At 40.5% G+C, this 14,242-nt stretch overlaps 1 protein-coding gene across 7 annotated transcripts in view; it reads left to right on the top strand.

Annotated features, from left to right (window-relative positions):
• The window catches only part of NEDD4L (NEDD4 like E3 ubiquitin protein ligase), a 354,125-nt gene that overhangs the window by 196,646 nt on the left and 143,237 nt on the right, over positions 1–14,242 (top strand). For all 7 annotated transcript variants that reach the window (XM_064379091.1, XM_064379096.1, XM_064379092.1 and 4 more), the window contains 3 exons: positions 3,630–3,711; positions 7,071–7,109; positions 10,522–10,575. In XM_064379091.1, coding sequence (XP_064235161.1) covers positions 3,630–3,711; positions 7,071–7,109; positions 10,522–10,575 — 175 coding nt within the window. The remainder of the gene's footprint in view (positions 1–3,629; positions 3,712–7,070; positions 7,110–10,521; positions 10,576–14,242) is intronic.

Here is a 14,242-nt window from a genome sequence, read left to right as displayed (position 1 = left end):
TCCATTCAAATGAGTAGGGACAGTGTCTTTTGTTTCTGGAACCTGTCACTGGTACATAGTAGGCACTCAGAAAATAGAAGGTTGCTTGAATCCTAGTACCAGTTTACTGTCTCCTTGGAAAGGCTGAAAGGAAGAATGTGATGCCTAAACAGCTTCTCTAAGCAGAGGACGCAAAAGGTTTGCAAAATAGAATTTGCTTTCTAATCTATGTGTTCTTGCACAGCATTGAGCTTCCTAGGGATTATGCTAGCCCTGAATTGTATCGACACCAGCCACTAGAATGGTAACTTGATGCCAAGAGTGAATTCTGGTGAGCTTCATCATGAGTTAAGATTCTCAGTTTGATCAGCTCTACCCAGGTCCCGTGGGACCTCCACACTGTATGAATAATGAGGAGGCGTGGAATATGTAGCGTGCTGCAGTTGGCCAGCACCCAGTGTGTACTGTGAGGTAATCAGTGTCAAATCAGTCATTGTAGCACGAGTTGGGAGTCAAAAGGAGCAACAGAGAACCTCAAACTTCTCCTAAGAAAGGAAGCAAAGAACAGTTACCTTGGCTGCCATTTATGGGTCATTTGTAGTGTGTGTTTGGAATGCTGCTGGGTACTAGTATTACTACATGATTTTCTCTGGTCTTTACAATAACTGCCCGAGTTAGGAGTTATCATTCTCATTTCATTCATGAGCAGGCTGAAGTTAAGAGTAGTTAAGTACCAGTCAAAAGAGAAGCCTGAGAGCAATCTGGGCACCTGTTTTCCCCCTCCTCTTATTTATGAATGAATGAATGAGACAGAGTTTCACTCTGTCACCCAGGCTAGGGTACAGTGGCTCGATCTCAGCTCACTGCAGCCTCCACCTCCCAGGCTCAAGCAGTCCTCCCACCTCAGCCTCTGTAGTAGCTGGGACTACAGCTCATGCCACCACATGCAGCTAAACTTTTTTGTATTTTTTTTGTGGAGATGGGGTTTCACCATGTTGCCCAGGCTTGCCTTGAACCCCTGGGCCCAAGTGATCTGCCCGCCTCAGCCTCACAAATGGTTGGGACTACAGGCGTGAGCCACTGCGCCCAGCCTTCTCCTCCCCTTGCTGTCCTTTAGCCAGCTCCAAGACACTGGCCTTTGGTTCTTTCTTCAGGCTGAACTCTCTTTCAGCAAGTTTCTTAGTCCATCTTCGATAGAGTTGATCATACCTTAGTACTTACCTGGATGAGCACTCAAGATGTTACCTATTCCTGGTGACTTCTTTATTACTGCTGGAAGATACATTGTCCCACACCCAGGGATCCCACCCACTGTCCCCAGCTGCATGTGTCAATTTTTGTGAGCTATTCAAGGGATACAGACTGAGGTAAATGAACCACTAGTAGAAGAATGTGGATGTTCTATTACAGGAAATGCTTAGCTCTTTATTGCAGTTATATAATAGCCGGCAGTCATGATAGCTGAGGGGCATAAAAACAAGAGATAGCAGCAGAGTTTATGATATTCTTTATCACCCTGGATTCTGTATGTGCGTGTGTGTGCATGTGTGCTCTACACGCACCTCCACAGCACATTCTCTTGAGGTAACATGATCATGAGGTCTTGAGCTCTTTTATAAGCAATAGATTGTGACTGGAAATTGAAAATTTAGTTTCCGTAGCTAGAAAATACTCTTTTCAAATGCCATATAGAACAGTAGTTCTCTGAGTGTGGTTCCTGGGGCAGGAGCCTTGGCATCACTGGGAATGCGTTAAGAGTGCAGATTCTTGGGTTCTAACCCAGACTGAATTCAGATTTGGGAGCAGGGCCCAGTTATCTGTGTTTTAATCACCCCCTCCTCCAGGTGACTCTGATATGCTAAAGCCTGAGCCTCTCTCCCCTGGAAAGTGACACCTGATGCATCCACCAGCCCATAGGCATCCATTAGGAAGATACTTATGGGACCTTCGGCCTGGGTTAGGTAGCAGCTCTTGACCCATCTTTTTCTGAGGCTGAGGGTGTCCAAAGAAGTAGGTGTGTCTGCTTAGATGTTATTTAACCAATAAAGTTTTACAGTTTACAGAAAAGAGGCAGTATTGACTAATATCTTCCAAACTATGTTAAAAATAAAAATGTATTCATAATGGAGTATAACTGAACAAATCATTTTGCTATTTTTTTTAGGATATGTTCTGTAGCTTCCTTTAAGATGCATTTTATGGGCAATACATATGCACATGTGTACACACACATGTGTACTATTTTTCACAGACTTTTGTTTTTTAGATACTGAGTATAGCCTTTTGAACTTCTATCATACTTCCTTGTGCAAAGATTTCATAGCCTATTTATTATTTGAAATATCAAATAGAAATCAGTATGGTTCCAGCATTTTAAGATACTTGATGTAATCTTTGGAAATACCTTAGACATTGCAAAAAAAAAAAAGCATTAATAGTCATGGTATAGCCACCAAAGAGCAATTCTGAAATTACTTAAAGTTAATCTGATGAATTGATACCAATCAGTCTTTGGCTATAGATAACTAGATACGTGAGAATTTAGAGATTGAATACATGAGAGCTCTTTTAATGATTTTCAGGATCTCAAATATGAAGCAAAATAGATTCTCCTGTGCCCTAAATTCTTACAAAGTGGTATTTTGACTAAGTTTGAGCTACCCCAGGGCTAGCAATACTTGAAAGTGTGACTAGACTTAACCTCTTAGTAGGTAGTCCACAGTAAGTAATCCTTTCAAATACACATCTTGCTAAAAGTTCCTTTCTGAAGGAAATGATTAAACGTAATATGATGTGTACAAGGAATTCTGGGACTTGTGGTCAGGAAACCAGAACTTTAATCTGGACTACTCAAATTTGTAACTTTAGGCAAATCTCTCTTGACTTTCTAGGCTTTAGTTTTTTGGGGTTGTGTTTTGATTTGTTTTTTTGTTTGTTTTTGAGACAGTCTCGCTCTGTCGCCCAGGCTGGAGTGCAGTGGCACGATCTTGGCTCACTGTAACCTCCACCTCCCAAGTTCAAGTGATTCTCTGCCTCAGCCTCCTGAATAACTGGGATTACAGGTGCCTGCCATCATGCCCAGCTAATTTTTGTATTTTTAGTAGTGACGGGGTTTTACCGGGTTGGCCAGGCTGGTCTCGAACTCCTGACATCAGGTGATCTACCCGCTGCAGCCTCCCAAAGTGCTGGGATTACAGGCGTGAACCACTGCACCCAGCCCTGATTTGGTTTTTAATCTGTCAAATGATAAGTGTTGGGTTACGTGAATAATGGGTGTTTTACCTCCACTAATTACCTGCACACTAGAAATAAGAATATGAATAAGACCTATACTAAATTTTCTAGCTAGATTTTGTAAATTCTGAACGAAATCTGTGTGCCTTTTAATCTTTCTTGTAATCTTTTCAGAATCTGTCTTTAAAATTATATATATGTGTATATTTGCTTCTAAATAAACATTATTGACACTAGTTTTGATAGGAACTTTACTCCAAGTATATTGACTTAGGAGATATGTTAGAAAGGTTATTGCTTAGTTTGTGGAAATAATCCAAGCTGGGACTTTGATATTTGCATTTTCATTTAGGTTCCACTATTTTCTTTTTGAATAAAAAGTATAATCCTATTAAATCTGTAATATTTTCTTACAGTGATCCATACGTGAAACTTTCATTGTACGTAGCGGATGAGAATAGAGAACTTGCTTTGGTCCAGACAAAAACAATTAAAAAGGTAGGTGTCGATCTTTAACTCATCTTCATTTAAGTCATAATTTAATTCAGTTATGCACAGTCATATGCTGCATAATGCCCTTTTGGTCAAGGATGGACTACTTACACAGTGGCAGTCCCATGAGATTACAGTGGAGCTGCCGTGTACAAGTGCATCACTTTTTATCTTTTTATTTTTATTTTTTTGAGACATAGTCTTGCTCTGTAACTTAGGCTGGAGTGCAGTGGTTCGATCTCAGCTCACTGCAACCTCCGCCTCCTGGGTTCCAGCCATTCTCCTGCCTTGGCCTCCTGAGTAGCAGGGATGACAGGTGCCCACCACCACACCTGGCTAATTTTTTTGTGTTTTTAGTAGTGACGGGGTTTCACCATGTTGGCCCAGCTGGCCTCAAATTCTTGACCTCAAGTGATCCACCTGCCTTGGCCTCTCAAATTGCTGGGATTACAGGTGTCAGCCCCTGTGCCCAGCCCACTTTTTATCTTTTATACTGGATTTTCATTTTAAGCATCTTTCAGTATTAAATCTATAACTTTTCCAAGACTTTTCAGTACTAAACTAAGGTAGCGATTCAGGTTTTTACTTAAATGCCTACAAAAACAGTATTCTGAAAATGTCGTAAGTTGTAACATTTTTTCTTGCACAGAATACAGCAAAACAAGGATTTGTTTTTGTCTCCTTATGTTTTACAAAGAAACTTAAAATAATTTAAAATACATTTAATGAAATGGAGCGGTTTGTGGAATTGGTAAGCACATGAGGAATAGTTTAACTTGAAACAACTACTCTTAAAGCAAGCAAAATACTTGGTTAGCTACATGGAAACAGAAAATATATTAATAATAAAGCTGTACGTTTATGTATATATCTTATTTTCCTAGTTTTTATGTACAAGATTTCATTAAAAATTTGTTTCCATAAGTATGTCATTCATTCAATCATTTATTTCTTTAGAGACGGAGTGTCACTCTGTTACGCAGGCTGGAGTGTAGTGGCACAATCTCGGCTCACCACAACCTTTGCCTCCCGGGTTCAAGTGATTCTCCTGCCTCAGCTTCCGAGTGGCTGGGATTACAAGCTACTTGGGAAGCTGCCTGGCTAATTTTTGTATTTTTGGTAGAGGTGGCGTTTTGCCATATTGGCCAGGCTGGTCTGGACCTCTTGACCTCAGGTGATCCACCCGTCTCAGCCTCCCAAGGTGCTGGGAATACAGGTGTGAGCCACCATGCCTGGCCAATAAGTATGTCTTAATTTGACTATCTCCATGTATTTATAGGCATGTGCAATATATATATGTAAATATTTTTTAACCTGTGTTTGGAGGCTTTATTGAAGATGCATGTTCTCTAATAAAAATACTTGGCTGGATGCGGTGACTCATGGCTGTAATTCTAGTACTTTTGCAGGCCGAGGCTGGCAGATCACTTGACCCCAGGAGGTTGAGGTTGCAGTGAACCATAATCATGCCACTGCACTCCAGTCTGGGCAACAGAATGAGAACCTGTCTCAAAACAAACAAACAAACAAAAAAAACTCATAAACAAAACCAATCCCTTTCATCTCTGTTTTAGTATTATTTATGGATTACTATGGTTTTTTTTCCTCACCACCTTTGGAGGCAGGTGGTTAAATAGTCTTAACACTTGGATGAACATTTTCTGGACAGCACGAATGCTTTAAAAAATTATAGCTCTCTTGCTGCCATGCAGGCACCCAGTATCCGTGGCCAGGTCCTTTTGTTGTAAGGAACTATAACTGCAGTGTGTCCTCCACTTGGCATCAGGACTGGCATTAAAAAGCTGTCTTGCAAACAGGAGCCAGTACGGAGACCATTGTTCCTTGTGTTAGGCGTTCTTGCTGGTTCAGTTTCCAGGCGAGTGGGGGCTGCCTAGAAGGCTCACCAGGAAGGCAGCTGGGAAACTTGACTGCCTGCTGGATGCCGAGCCAGGACCAAAGCCGGCAATTGGGGCTGTTGCAATGTGTTTCCTTCCAAAGGGAGGTCCTCCTTCTCCCTCCCTTTCCACGGTCGAGGGTGTAGCCCTGCAGCTGGGTTTGCTCTGCTTCTCCTGCTGCCCGCCTCCTGGTTTGTATGCCTCTGCTGCTTTCGGGTGCGAGAACTGCCGTCATCCTCCTCTCCTTGCAGTGTTGTGACTGCTCCTTCGTTCATTTTGTGCTCTCTCGTCTCATTGCTTTCCTCGCCTGTCATTTCCCATGTGCATTTCCATGAAGCTGCCCTCCGGGACTGCAGCCCGAGGCAGGCCAGGCCTGCCACTCCACTCCCATCCCCTCCCTCATTACCATCCCTGGCTTCATTCATATGGGAGAAAAGTATGAACCCCGTTATTCAGGATTGAATTCACTGTGGAATTGTGGGTGGGGACAGTGCTGAATTTTTAATAACGTCAGTTCAGTGTTGTGTAAGCTCTGTGTTTCCTATTTTTATGTGGCACTCTGTTGATTTTTTTTCTTCTTGAACTGATCTCTTAAAGGAAATAGATTGATAAAGATAAATATCATTTTGACTAAAAATATCTGTCGCTGTTGCTGAAGTGATGATTTTTCCGTCTCAGATTTTTACATACAGTTTTTAAGAGCTGTGTTTTGGAGCCTTATGCATGTGCAGATGCATGAACACACATGTACGTGTCTTTCTTCCTAGAACATGCCTCCTCTTAGTTTTGGGGAATGTCTGGCAGTCCTTTCCTCCATGCTGAGGACAAAGGTATCCTTGCCATCTTCTTGTGGAATGTATTTTTCAGTAGATTGATAGAAAGATGAACAGATGGATGAATGGAGAGGAAGCCTGAAGGATAAGTAGATAAGTATTTTTTTAACCTGGTTATTTTTGGGGAGAAAAATTCACTTTTAGTTTGTATTTGGCCTTTTTTTCTTGTTATAAAGAAAATCCGATTCTCAGTATTGCTCTCTATAAAATGTTCTTTAGATTTCAATATTTATATAAACAATGAACACATTCAACCTTCCCTTACCTGCTTCATTACTCTGCATAAAGATTTGTAGCAAGTAGTAGAGGGATGTCAACCAAGTTCATTTTCTTCTCGGTAGAGTAATCATATCAATGCTAATTTGTTGAAGGAATTTTTTATATTTTCATGATGACTCTTTCCAGGCCTCTGATGTTTTTCCTTCTGGTGATAGAAGCAGTTTAAGGTTTCTTATCTATGAAGCATCTGTTTCATAAATAAATTCCCTCCCCCAATACTAGTCTCAGATAATTGACTAAATGCTTCTTAGCTTTTTTTAATTAAAAAAATGTTTAAGCAAATACGTAGTCTGTCTTGCACTAGCAATTGCTAATGTTTGAAAGGCTCAAAGATATTACAAGTTAATTTCTATTGCAGACGCTGAACCCAAAATGGAATGAAGAATTTTATTTCAGGGTAAGTTTTTCATTTTTTGGCAGTAATCGTTATTGATATGTGTAGGTCAGTTATCACAGTTGATTTGTCTTTAGGAAAAGCTCTTAAATTTTTAATGAGAATTTCCTTTTAGGATGAAAAATAGATAGCTTCCTAATGTGTTCCAAATTTTGAAAGACTGTAAGTAGTGGTCACAGACTCTGGACTTGTTTCACTGGGGAGTGTTTTGGAGAAGTCACAAGAAAATTATCCAAATACCATGTTTCATTTTTGAATTCAAACTTTTCTTTAAGAAATGAGATAAAATATCATTCATGAGAATGGTTTAATTCTATGAGATGGATTATGAAATATTTTAGAGTAAAACACTAGAGGCAACATGATTAAAAAGAAACATAAAAATTACCAATTATGTTCTAGTTAGGTAAATTTTGGTAATTGAAATATTGAGTGCATACACACACACACACACACACACACACAACATAAAATTACTTCTGGACTCTAAATACAACAGAATTAGGTAAGATTTCCTCAACCTTTTATATTTAATATTTAAAAGAGCTGTATGTCGAAATGACTGAAATATGTGAATTGGCAGAGATTTGTGCTTAGTGATCATTTGTGGTTGTTGCTGTGTTTTACTACTGAAATTCTGGAAATAATTAGACTGCTCAGCTATTTATTGAAAGAAAGAGCTTTCTCTTCAAGGCAAAAGTATTCTAATTGTATAGCTATGATATTAAAAACTGGAGGTATCCAGAAATAATCCAGGTCTTCTGATTACTGCAGATTCCCAAAGGCCAATACTACCTTGAGACCCATTTTAATTGGTCCTGATTTCTTCCTCTCAGTCACAGTAGTATTTTTTGTGCTCCAAACTAGACTACTACATACAGCATCTGCTTTCTATTATGCTCAGATTTTAAATATGACACTGATATTTTAATACTTGGTGAAATCCTATGTACAGCCTCTACCAGATGTATTTGAAATTACCCCTCGGAGGACTGAAAAGCTAATAGGGGCTGATAGATGCTCTTAGCCTTTAGTTAACTCTCAAATACAGCTTTCCACTTGTGAACCTCTAAAGTGTTTAGACTCGTTTCAGTGGAACACAGGCCACAGTTACATAAATGTTAGTACATCCCAAACTTTTCTCAACTAATCTTGGCAGTAGGCACATTTATGTTCTATTTTTGTTGATTTTTCTTAGGGTCTTTTTTTTTTCCTTTTTCTTTTTTTTTTTTTCTTTTTTTGAGATAGAGTCTTGCTCCATCGCCAGGCTGGAGTGCAGTGGTGCAAACTCAGCTCACTGCAACCTCCACCTCCCAGATTCAAGCAATTCTCCTGCCTCAGCCTCCCGAGTAGCTGGGACTACAGGTGCACGCCACCACGCCCAGCTAATTTTTGTATTTTTAGTAGAGATGGAGTTTCACCATGTTGGCCAGGATGGTCTTGATCTCTTGACCTTGTGATCTGCCTGCCTTGGCCTCCCAAAGTACTGGAATTACAGGTTTTTAAGGTCTTTATATTTATTCAGTTTACAAATTTTTATGGAGTGCCTACTATGCGCCAGCTCCCGTCTGTAGATTGTGGTTGCATTGGTAAGCAGTGCGACCCTTCACAGAGCTTCTAAAGAGATAGCAAACCCCATCTGCTTGTTCTGTCGTTAGGCTACAGGCAGACCACGGGACTGGAAGCACAAGTTGAGCTCTCTGTGCTTGTATGGTCAAGTGTTATTTCATGCCATTCTCCACCATGAAGCAGCCAGGGCCTAGGTCACCTCTCTGGCTTTACCATTTAGATCCTTTATGACCCTGGAAAGGCCACCTGAGGACTCAATCTCCCCGAGGCCCTTATCTCTCACATAGGAGAGAGAATCCTTACTTGAAAGGGTTGTTTCCAGGATTTGCATGTGATGATATAAATGAGAACATGTAACTCTTTGTCCCACACATGGTTGGTGCTTAGTAAATGATACCTGAGTTGGGAACATGATATGGGCCATTTTGGTGAGTTTTGGGTAAAGAAAAAGAAGCAAAAAGATATTGAAAGCCCAGTAGCTCTGACATTGCCCCACAGTTCCAGGTCTCTCTCATGGTTCACAGGCTAGGCTCTAAAGTGCAGGTCCTGGTTGCCCCATACACTAGCTGTGGGCTCTTGGGCAACTTACTTCACCCTCAGGGTCTTGGCTCCTCATTTGTAAAATTGGGTATTAGTTACACATCATAGGATTGTGGTGAAGATTAAATGAGATCATGGATTGTTGATATTTAATAACAAGACAGTGCCTAAAAAATAAGCTTACAAGCTGGGCACAGTGGCTCACACCTGTAATCCCAGCACTTTGAGAGGCCAAGGCATGCAGATAGCTTCAGTCCAGGAGTTCAAGACCAGTCTGGGAAACATGGTAAAACCTCATCTCTACAAAAAAAGTACAAAAATTAGCCAGGCATGATGGTCCAAGCTACTCAGGAGAGTGAGGCTGGAGGATCAGTTGAGGCTGGGAGGTTGAGGCTGCAGTGAGCCATGATCATGCCACTGCAGTCCAGCCTGGGCACAGAACAAGACCCTGTCTGTCTGTCTGTCTGTCTGTCTGTCTGTCTGTCTGTCTGTCTCTCTCTCTCTCTCTCTCTCTCTCTCTCACTCTCACTCTCTCTCTCTCTCTCTCACACACACACACACACACACACACTCACACTCGTAAGCTATTACAATCTTCTTCATTATTTTTATCATTACTATTACTGCTATTAGCCATAAGAGATAGTCTCAGGCATAGACGTTTTCGATGTGCAGTCATGAGAATGCCTCGTATAGAGGTTAGGAACTCTTTAAAACTATTTACAACTAGGCCAGGCGCAGTGGCTCACGCCTGTAATCCCAGCACTTTGGGAGGCCGAAGCGGGTGGATCACGAGGTCAAGAGATCGAGACCATCCTGGTCAACACGGTGAAACCCCGTCTCTACTAAAACTACAAAAAATTAGCTGGGCATGGTGGCGCATGCCTGTAATCCCAGCTACTCAGGAGGCTGAGGCAGGAGAATTGCTTGAACCCAGGAGGCGGAGGTTGCGGTGAGCCGAGATAGTGCCATTGCACTCCAGCTTGGGTAACAAGAGTGAAACTCCGTCTCAAAAAAAAAAAAAAAAAAAAACTATTTACAACTATCCTTTCTTATTTTAGAAAAACAGCTAAGAGCCTTTTCTTCTTTTGCTATGCCTAAATTCCTGGCAGAATAATATAGAAATCAGTAAGTAATAGGAAATTTGATTTAGTACATATAGAATTTCCAGAACAGTAGGATAATTGTTCATATTATACAATTGAGTTGGGTGCATTGTAAAGCAGTGTTTTATTCTTTGTGTTCCTTATGTCATTGTTCGAATGATTCCTGCTCATTTAAAAAATGCTATTTATGTTCCTCATAGGTAAACCCATCTAATCACAGACTCCTATTTGAAGTATTTGACGAAAACAGACTGGTAAGTGGGTTCCTGTATTTGAATTCTGCTTCATTTTTTATAAACTGGGTTTTAAGAGCAGCATCTTTAAAACTTTGTGTTTATGACAGTATATGTGCCCCAAGAGAAGACTATTTTTGTCCCACTGCTAGTTTGACGTTCAGAATCCTAACAAATACTTTTATGTTGCTAGGATAAAAAATGTATTTGTATGTATGTGTGTGTATTTTTATCACAATTAATGTTAACGAAAGTCACTGGTGATAGTATCAGCCCGTATGCTCATGATGTAGTGTTGGGAATATGGTAGGCAGATCTCTAAAGAGACCATCAGGAATGTAAACAAACTTTGCACAGTTTTTAAATGAAAGCCAGACAATAATACTGGAATGCGTTCAATAGCAAATCTATGGTAATTCTCTCTGGGGAAATAAAAATCTAATTAACAGTGTATAGCAAAAAGTGAATCTACATTTAGCAGGTAAAGTCAAGCTGTATTTTAAAAGTGGTTTCTTTCTCAAGAGAGATCCTTAGAAAGTACGTTTAAAAAACCAAAGATATGTCTGAGGCATATAACAGATATAAACTAACATTTTATATATAGATTGATATATATAAAACATGTTTATAAAGATATAACTGATATAATTATGATTTCATTTTATTATTTTTGTTTGTTTATTTATTTTACAGAAAGGGTTTCCCTCTGTCACCCAGGTTGGAGTACAGTGGTGCTGTCATAGCTCACTGTCACCTCAAACCCTCTGGCTCATGCAGGCCTCCAGGATAACTAGGATAGTAATGAGCCACTGTGCCTGGCTGGATTTCATTTTAGAAATGGCATTTTGGAAGCACATTTTGCTTTCTTTTTTTTTGAGACGGAGTTTCGCTCTTGTTACCCAGGCTGGAGTGCAATGGCGCGATCTCGGCTCACCGCAACCTCCGTCTCCTGGGTTCAAGCAATTCTCCTGCCTCAGCCTCCCGAGTAGCTGGGATTACAGGCACGCACCACCATGCCCAGCTAATTTTTGTATTTTTAGTAGAGACGAGTTTTCACCACGTTGACCAGGATGGTCTCGATCTCTTGACCTCGTGATCCACCCGTCTCGGCCTCCCAAAGTGCTGGGATTATAGGCGTGAGCCACCGCGCCCGGCCTTGCTTTCTTAACTAACTAGAATGTGTACATAAGTAGCTGTGAACCAGGTGTTCCAACTATGAAAATGAACACTATCGTGTTAAGTCCTTAAGGTACCTTCAGAAGCAACATTGTAATTGACTGCAGTCAGTCATTCTCAGATTTACCCTCCCTGAAACTTGTATGGTATGTTGACTGGTTAAAAGGTGTTTTTAAGAAGCTTTCTGCAGAATTCAATTGAAAGTCCAGATTTTTTAATAGCTGGACGTTAAGAGAATAGTTGAGCTGGAGGAGCCTTACACAAGAACTCCTGTTCTTAAGATGAGAAGAACCAGGTCTAGAGCCTTTATATAAACATATCCGTCAGCGGCGGTGCCAGGGCCTGACCTGCTGGCCTCCTAACTCCCAGCCCAGGGGTAGTTTGGGAAAGTATTGAATTTCATATGACTGATATTATTCTCCAAAAGAGAAAATTAACAGATTCTGGTCTACCATTCTAGTATCTTTTCTATTAAAGGATGTTGGGTGATGAACAGTTGTACAGTGTAACTAAACCACTTTTGTTGTATGCGTAGAAGCACTTTCTTGTGAGATTGAATGAGAGAGCTTCTGCTGAGGGTGCGGTTCTTGTCTCTCCATCTCTCATCCAGTGAGGACCGAGTGAGTTAGGCAGTGTCCTGTAGCATAGCAGTACATTTCTGGAGATGTGGGTGCATTTGTAGACTAATCCTTATTGTCCTATTATTGAGTATAATGTCTCTTCTTTAACATGAGGAAAGGGTCAAATATGAGGAAAAATGGCCTCTTGTTTGATGTGTTTTGGTTCATTATTTTCTTCTATTGAGAGGAATTCACTGTTAAAACATTGTTTCCCATTTCCATATCTGAAATAATGGCCGTGGTTGAGGTGATCTTGCCATGCGTCTGAAATTATACTTCCAAACAAAAAAGGACTTTGAATATAAGACTTTTAAGAAATCCTGTATGAATACAAACTTTTTTTTTTTTTTTTTTTAAGAAGGAGTCTTACTCTGTTGCCCAGGCTGGAGTACAGTGGCACGATCTTGGCTCACTGCAACCTCTGTCTCCTCACCTGCCTCAGCCTCCCAAGTAGCTGGGACTCCCGGTGCACACTACCACACCCAGCTAATTTTTGTATTTTTAGTAGAGACAGAATTTCACCATATTGGCCAGGCTGGTCTCGAACTCCTGACCTTGTGATCCGCCCACCTCAGCCTCCAAAGTGCTGGGATTACAGGTATGAGCCACTGCACCCAGCTGAATACAAACTTTATGTGAAAAATTGTGTTTTATAATATTGATGCCTAGTTTTGCCCCAGGCCATCTGCAGTGTGATTACTATGCAAAGAATGCTGGTGTTGCTGTTTTTTTTTTTCTTTGTTGGCTATTAACCAGCACAGACAATATGTGATATGGTAGAACTTGGAAGTTTTAACATTACACAAACTAGCTTCCATTCCTCTCATAGAGGTCATTTTTGGCATTTAAAACACATGCTTTTAGAAAACAGATTTGGATGTATGTAAACACAGGGTTAATCCACCACACCCTGGATGTAGAGCTGTTGACAAAGTCATGCTTTGCAGATTTTAAAATAAACTTTTTGTCAGTCTTACAACTTGGTATTTCCCCCCCCCACCCCCACCCCTCGGAAATAAACCTCTTTGTTAAATAACTGACGTTTCTGGACCATAGAAAATAGTAAGTTTAAAATACAGCAATACATTTAAAATACAGAAATACGTTTCCAAGCTAACTACAAATCCGATGACAGTTTTTTGAGTGTGCACTTTTCCTTTTATTTCTTAGGTCCTTTTTGGTCCTTTGCAAACAAACATAGCAAGATTCCATATTTGTATGCCAATTGTGGTAATATTGCTGACTTCTTACTGGGAAACAATCGGCTCTGGGCAGCATTTCTTCTGTATGGTATTTAAGTTACATTATTACAAAAAAAAAAAACAAAACAAAAAACACCCACATGCACTTCCTTCAATTTTCCTTTTTTTTTTTTCTATTGATGTTTTCTCTCCTTCCTGACATATAGGAGACACAGTCTTCTCCAGCTGTGTTCCTTCTCTCTGGGTACTTTGGTGTCTGATGGTCATATATGAGCTATACACATGCATACACCTTTTGAATGAAAAATGCTGTGCTAGCAGGAAGCCTCTGCTGGGCCCACTGGTTGTGTAGCAAATCGCACCCCCTCCCCTCCACGTAGCTATTTTGTTACTTGTAGATCTTGGTGTAATTATTTAGCATTAAATAGACACTAACTCTTTGTCGTGTGTAATCGTATTCATAGTACTGTTTAATTAGTTTGCATTCTGTCATGGTGGTGTAGTGATGTCATAAATAACAGAAACATCGTAGCCAGTGCTTGGGAAGGGGTTTACCCGGTGACCAAGCCATATTTTACTTGTCATTATTCCGTGTGGTGGGAGGTGTGGAAATACCGTGTGTGCTGTGTTGACTGCCAGGTCTTTGCACTGGTTAGAGTCCCAGCGCTGTGCCCCGTTGGGAAAGAAATG

The sequence above is a fragment of the Aotus nancymaae genome, unplaced genomic scaffold (assembly GCF_030222135.1).
Source record: "Aotus nancymaae isolate 86718 unplaced genomic scaffold, 86718_ANA_hifiasm-v0.15.2.pri h1tg000020l, whole genome shotgun sequence".
NCBI classification, from domain to species: domain Eukaryota; kingdom Metazoa; phylum Chordata; class Mammalia; order Primates; family Aotidae; genus Aotus; species Aotus nancymaae.
This window is presented reverse-complemented; position numbering and strand designations above follow the sequence as displayed.